General features: G+C 44.5%; 1 protein-coding gene across 1 annotated transcript; it reads right to left on the minus strand.

Moving 5' to 3' along the window:
- Window positions 1-22: 22 nt before the first annotated feature.
- LOC116378671 (receptor expression-enhancing protein 3-like) lies at window positions 23-3,727 on the minus strand. Its single transcript, XM_031840582.1, has 3 exons — window positions 2,808-3,727; window positions 1,497-1,617; window positions 23-1,389 (listed from the first exon to the last, which is right to left on the minus strand). The coding sequence occupies exons 1-3, from the start codon at window positions 2,873-2,875 to the stop codon at window positions 1,240-1,242; spliced, it is 339 nt and encodes a 112-aa protein (XP_031696442.1). The 5' UTR covers window positions 2,876-3,727; the 3' UTR covers window positions 23-1,239.
- Between the last annotated feature and the right edge of the window lie 2,699 nt (window positions 3,728-6,426).

The following is a 6,426-nucleotide window of genomic DNA, read 5'->3' on the forward strand; positions in this document are numbered from 1 at the left end:
ATATATAGATATATAGATATGGATATAGCAGTTGGGGGTTCATTGCCTTGCTCAAGTCAGCTGTGGCATGTAAAGTTAGCATGTATTCTAGCATGCATCTTATTTACTTGCCACACTGAGCCGCGGATGTAAATTGGCTGAATGGGCAGAATATGCAGTTTTGTGAGCTGAACTGAAAACTATGGAAACCTTGAGAACCCTGAGAGCCTTGAGAACTGCCTTTGCAAAGGCAACACCGTGTTTTTCTCGCAAGCCAATCAGAGCAGACTGGGCTGTTTCAGGATGGGAGCCTTAAAGAGACAGGAGCTAAAACTGAGCGTTTCAGACCGAAGGTGACTCCAGGTACAGTCAGACAGTCTGGGAAAAATAAAGTGTTTTCAACATTAAAGCATGTAAACATGTTCTAGTAGAAACCCAAAATACAAGCATGAACCTGAGCAGGATATGTCCCCTTTAAACTGGCATTGTGCCGGTCAGGTTTTGAATCACACCATATCCCACGTATGGTCAGAACCACAACAGACCTCAAAACCAGGATACTAGTGCATGTAAGCGTATCTAGTATTGCATGCTCCTTACTTCACAATCGTATCGGTCTTATTTAACCATGTTCTCAATCAAGCTAAAGCTATGCTAGATAGCATCCGCTGTGAACTTTGAACAGTAGTTGCCCACTGGTTGGGATTACCTCAGTGCACTGAGGCCTTAGATAGGAGATCAGTAGGGATTATCTGACACACTCAGGTATTCACGCAATGCTGATGGAAACAGTTCACACACACTTCATTTATACTGACTCTGAAGGTAAGATCTTATTCAGGATTGGCTGCAGCTTGTTGCGCAACTCTCCTGCATTCATTTACACACCGATCCCAGTACATCTGCGTGTGTGTTCTATGACGTCTGGCAGAGCGAGCCGAGTGAGTACGTTCTGTTGGTTGAATTTAGCGAAATAGTCTGCTGCATTGCTTTACTGCATAAAAAAAAACAGGAAGAGAACACTGTTTCTCACAAAGTCAGACAGGAAAGAGAATTAAGAAAATGCTATTCATCAGAGGCCGAGATGCTCGGGAGTGGGGACAGGAAGCCGTGATATTTATGGGAAATGTCTTAACTTGATGAAATACCAAAGAGTCAGATATAGGCTACAAACTGCTGGGCCGTTGGTAAATACAGAGCGACATCTTTACTAAATCAAAGATGAAAAAAGAGAGGAAAAGTAGCTCCTTTAAAGAAGTATCAAAGAGAACGTGGAGAAGAGCCAGGGACACTTGCCTTGACAGCTGCAGTGACGGCGGCGGTGGCTGCTATGCTCAGTCCCTGCTTGCCAAAGTTCACCATGGTCTCGTAGCTCCTCTCTTTGGCCTGCACGATGTACTCATCTATTTCCTGCAGGGGACACAATCAATAACTTCTCTAGCAGACAATATCGAGTACAAAGTAGTGCAACTGTAAGAGTCTGGACAGGAAATATGCATACGGATGGATGAACTTACCCTCTCTCTGGAGGACAGCAGAGGGTGCAGACACTTCCTGTAAATGAGACTTGCTCCTCTTGTGTAGGGGGACAGCAGCCAGATCACAAAGGCTATCTTCAGCTCATAGTACAGAGGAAACCTGGACGCACGCATGCACACACGCACACACACCCCAACATTAATAAGGGCTGGAACTTCATTTGGGCACAGCTCCTAGGTGCAGATTATACAAATAAAGGATCAGAATGAGCAAACAAACAAAACACTAGTTGGACGGTGCTTCAACCACCAAGTGCTTGTGCTACAAATGTTTGTTTCGGTTTCAAATGGTGTTTCCCACAACGCCCCCTGCTGGTCAGTAGAGAGAATGCCAGTTTAAGACACTTTAGCATCAACTTCACTGGACAGAACCTGAGGTTGCCTCCTGCTGACAACATTATGGAAAGAAGCTACAGAGAACATGTTGTTACATAGCACTGGGATATGACTAACAGCATTTATTTATTTAGACTGAAAGGAACAGGGTGAAACACAAATGTATAATTGGTTGACGCATCAACGCGGCATTGGAGCGCTGGGAAAAGTTGAGAGCAGCTCAACTTTTGATTTGTAGGGGTCAGCGGTTTGTAGCTTCATGTCAGCGGCTTCCATAGAAAAATGACTTGAAGAATGTTGCCGTGTCGTTCGTAACGTGAAGGCAGAAATGTTAAATGCATTCATGGCTGAATGCTCAGCTGATTTCAACTGTGTGGCTGCAACACAAGATTTCAGAACGAGACTCGTCCTTGAGCGAGACTTGGTTAAACACAACCACTTGTAGTGGACGTACATTGATGGTGAGGAGGTGCCCCGAGCGACTCCATTACAGCTCCCTCAATACTGGACCACATGCTGTAGTCCTCATCAGTCACTGAGACACAGAGACATGGGAGAGTAGGGTCCAGGATGGAAAATATCAAAGTTACCCTTTAGGGGAAATATTCTAATCTGTTGGGAAACTGTTCGACACAACATTGGTCCCAGTGCTCTACATTCTCCATGGAAACATAAACTTACTTAAAAAAAAAAAACCTAACAACATCAGCCCCACTTGTTGTCTGTCAAACATATTCTCCCATCGGTCACCCTCATTACTACAAGGCCTTTCTAATACAATGGTTGACAGTGGAATTACATATATCAGCATCATTTATATCAGCAAGATCATTTCCACCGGGGATAGAATCCTCCCGTCACCAAAACACAGAGTACAAACCAGAGGAGAGGTTAAGATCACGATGAAGTGTCATCTTAGATATGACCATGTGTGTGTGGGTGTGTTTAACTCACCATGCCAGTGTGAGGTCGGTGACGGTCTCCACCACAGTGTAGAGGGCAAACACAATCCAGTACATCATCCATCGTACCTACACAGACACACACGAACAGAGAGCACACTGAGCAACAGAGCGCCACACTTAAGAAAAGCACCGTCTGCTTGATATGGAACAAAAAGCGCCCGAGACCTCTAAAAGGGACTTTCATTTTGTGTTGATTTTGGTGGACCATGTGGAATAAAGCAGTAGTGTTTCACAGCACCAGAGTCATCTTTCTCCCTTTAGCAGGCCCAGCAATATGGGCCAGCAGCGTGGTGTCGGTGTTGGCTTCAAGTGGGGACTGGAGGAGCAGCGAGGAGAAGCTCTGCTCCTGGAGGAGGAGACCCAGCCGCCAGGCGCTGAGGCCTCCTCCTCCAGCCGGAGCTTCTGACTGCAGGTGGAAGGCTGCAGTGAAGCAGACCCGGTGGCACCGATCACAAGCATTAAGAATAACTACTCGCAGATGTTTCTCATTCTCATATAGAGCCATCAGTACTGTTTCATAACAAAGTTCCTCACAGAGAATGTCTTTGACACTTGCACTACTGTCTTTTCAAAATACATGAAAAGAAACAGCTTTATCCAACGTGCGCAGACTCCTAAACCCGGGATATGAACAAACACTGACTTCTACCTTTACACCGCTCCTGGGCAGACCAAGGTGTGCTGCCACTAGGGCTGGATATCATTTAAAAATGTATACCATTAGAAATATCAGTGCCCTTACAGTGCTACCGACAACAACAAAACAGCTTTCATGAAGTGAAAACACACTGTGATAGAGTTTAAGTTCTGAGACAAAACCACAGAAAACTCAAACTCGCATACTCCTCTTTATGGTCTGTTTGACTCTAAATGGACCATAATGTACTAAATGAACATCATGCTGTATTGAAGAAGACTTGAAACTAGAGATTGAGACCATAAACTCATGTTTACAATGTTTACTGAGGTAATAAATCAAGAGAGAAGTAGAGTCATTTTCTCATAGACTTCTATACAACCAGAGGTTCATTGTATGTAGGAGTGTCCTCCAGCTCCAGAACATGTCGTTTCCATTGAAGACAAAATCTTTATTTCATACGTAGAGATATGTTTGATATGTTATGTACATAATTATTGAGTTACTTGTATGTGTTTAAATGGTTTTTCCCTTGTCTTTAATTACTTCTATTTAATATTGTGTTTGTTAAGTTTCTCTTCTGTTGTGTGTTGTTGAATGAGAGATCTCACAGATGTGTTTATTCAACTTGAACAAAAAGCCAATAGACATAGTTTAGAGAAAAAGAAAGTACTTGGTAAGAGTTGCAGGATCTGAGGTTCATACTGATTTCTCCTCTTTCCTTTCACCCCGCACCTCTTTCCCTCTCAGGCCTGTCGTCCTGAAACCGAGCTTCAGGATTTGATTGGATTTCTCTCTTTGCTTTCATGCTGGATTGTGCCGCCCTCGCTGCTCCCTCCGTCCCTCTTCGAGGGCTTTCCAGGCTCTTCTGCGCTGGATTTCCATATCAAAGCCAGCGGTAGATGGTGGCGGGCGGGCAGACGGTCACATGGCAGGCTAGTGGTATTAGCCAGTCCCGACCGTTGCCACATGACTGAGCACACACTGACACTAGCTAATGAAATGTCAGAGTGTGTGTGTGTGAGTGTGTGTGTGAGGGAGTAAAGTCTGCGTTTGAAAGAGGGAGAACAAGAGAGGGACACACAAAAACACACACTCACCTGAACACGAGCACAAACTCTCAGAATCACACACACGTCTGCAGTCTGACTCACATTTGTGCTGGACTGGTTAATTGGTGAACACACACACACACACACACACACACACACACACACACACACACACACACACACACACACACACACACACACACACACACACACACACACACACACGTAAAGAGGAGAGAGAGTGAAACTGAGCCAGAGAGGACATCTAATTTATACATTTCAACCACTTGTGTGCCTCCACTCTTCTGTCTCTCTTCAACATCTCCCCTTTCATCTTCATCTTCATTCCCCCTTCTCTTTCTCTCTCAGCGCAGGTATTGTTCTCTCCCTCCCTCCTTCATCACATCAGCAGGGGAAGACATTAAGAGGTAACCTCAGTGAAATATACAGCGGCCATTGTGCCTTCCTGAGGCAATAGCATTTACTGGCCCCGTCTCTGAATAACTGCTTTCCATTAAAAGAGAAAGGGGCAGAGAGAAAACCCCCTGACATCAGCTCTTTCCAGCCAAAGGGCCCTGTGCTAACGTTAAACGTGGTGGAGAGAGCGGGGCAGCAGACGAGACTGACCAATAGGCTCATCCAGTAAATAACAACACCGTCAGTTTAAGCACAAGAGGGCTGTGATTATGTTCATTATCCACAAATGAGCGGAATATTGTCTCGTTTAAATCGGCCAATAGTTCGGTCTATAAGATGTTGCAAACAAGCTTCGTAATAGTATTTGATGTCAATTCAAACCAGATTTCTTTTAAGTTTCATATTTATTCTCATCATCTTCCTTGTTGCCAGTTTTTGGTTCACTTTATAAAAAGAAAAGAAATGAAGTTGAATGACATCTTAGGTAAAGAGGTCAAACTGAAACACCACAGCATGGTGTACATCTGTGTTGTAGCTATCACAACCTGTTCAATTCTAATTCCTTGTTTTGTCGAGTGATTGATGGACTTCTTGTTTGCAGGTTTCTGCACCCTAAGAGCATGAAAGCAAAGCACAACCCCACGGTGGATTGTCTCTGTGTCGATGTGGATCGTAAACATGTATTACATCACCCTTCAGCTGTTGTGTGCACATCTTTAATCTCTCAGACATTATTCCCTCTCACAGGCATCTGGGAACTACTGTAGATGGTGCTGAGCGCCTACCTGAGCCATGAGTGAGGGCTGGATGTATTCCAGGACCAGACATGGACAAAGGACGCATACACAGTTCTGTTTAAACTACATTTGGTGTCTGCATACACAAGAGAGTCCTGTCAGTCCCACCACTCTGCTGCTCTGCTGTTTTACATTAAAAGGCCATCATCCCTCCCTTTCCTGGTAGACTTTTTAATCTGAAACATGTGCAGGAAGTTCTGAGCCCCATTGACAGCAGCTTTAAAGCGACTGCAAAAAAACAGAAATAATTGGTGAAAGAAATCTTTAAAAAGTGAAAGTGTTCTCTGCAGAGTGGAAAGAACAACTCATCCAACTATAAAGACTGAAATCTCTGTTTCTCGCAAAGCACTCATCTGACCTGCCTCACACTTGGCGGGTGTATTGCTAAGGATGTGCTTTTTTAAAAATGATTTGGTGCAATTTGGACACGCGACATGTTCAATATTAATAAACTTTGAATAAACAAGCACACGACGTTCTGAAGGGCGGAGCTTTCACACATGTCGTCAGCAGCGGGGCAGACAGACGCCCATCAACTGCACTTCACTTTGGCTGCTGCAGATAGCTACCAGGAGGCAACCTCCGGTTCTGCAGAGAGAAGACGATGCAGAAGTGTCTTAAAGCTGCATTCTCTCTAGTGTCCACCAGGGGGCGACTCCTCTGGTTGTATAGAAGTCTATGAGAAAATGACTCTACTTCTCTCTT

The sequence above is a fragment of the Anarrhichthys ocellatus genome, unplaced genomic scaffold (genome assembly GCF_004355925.1).
Source record: "Anarrhichthys ocellatus isolate YVR2014 unplaced genomic scaffold, GSC_Weel_1.0 scaffold2979, whole genome shotgun sequence".
NCBI lineage: Eukaryota > Metazoa > Chordata > Actinopteri > Perciformes > Anarhichadidae > Anarrhichthys > Anarrhichthys ocellatus.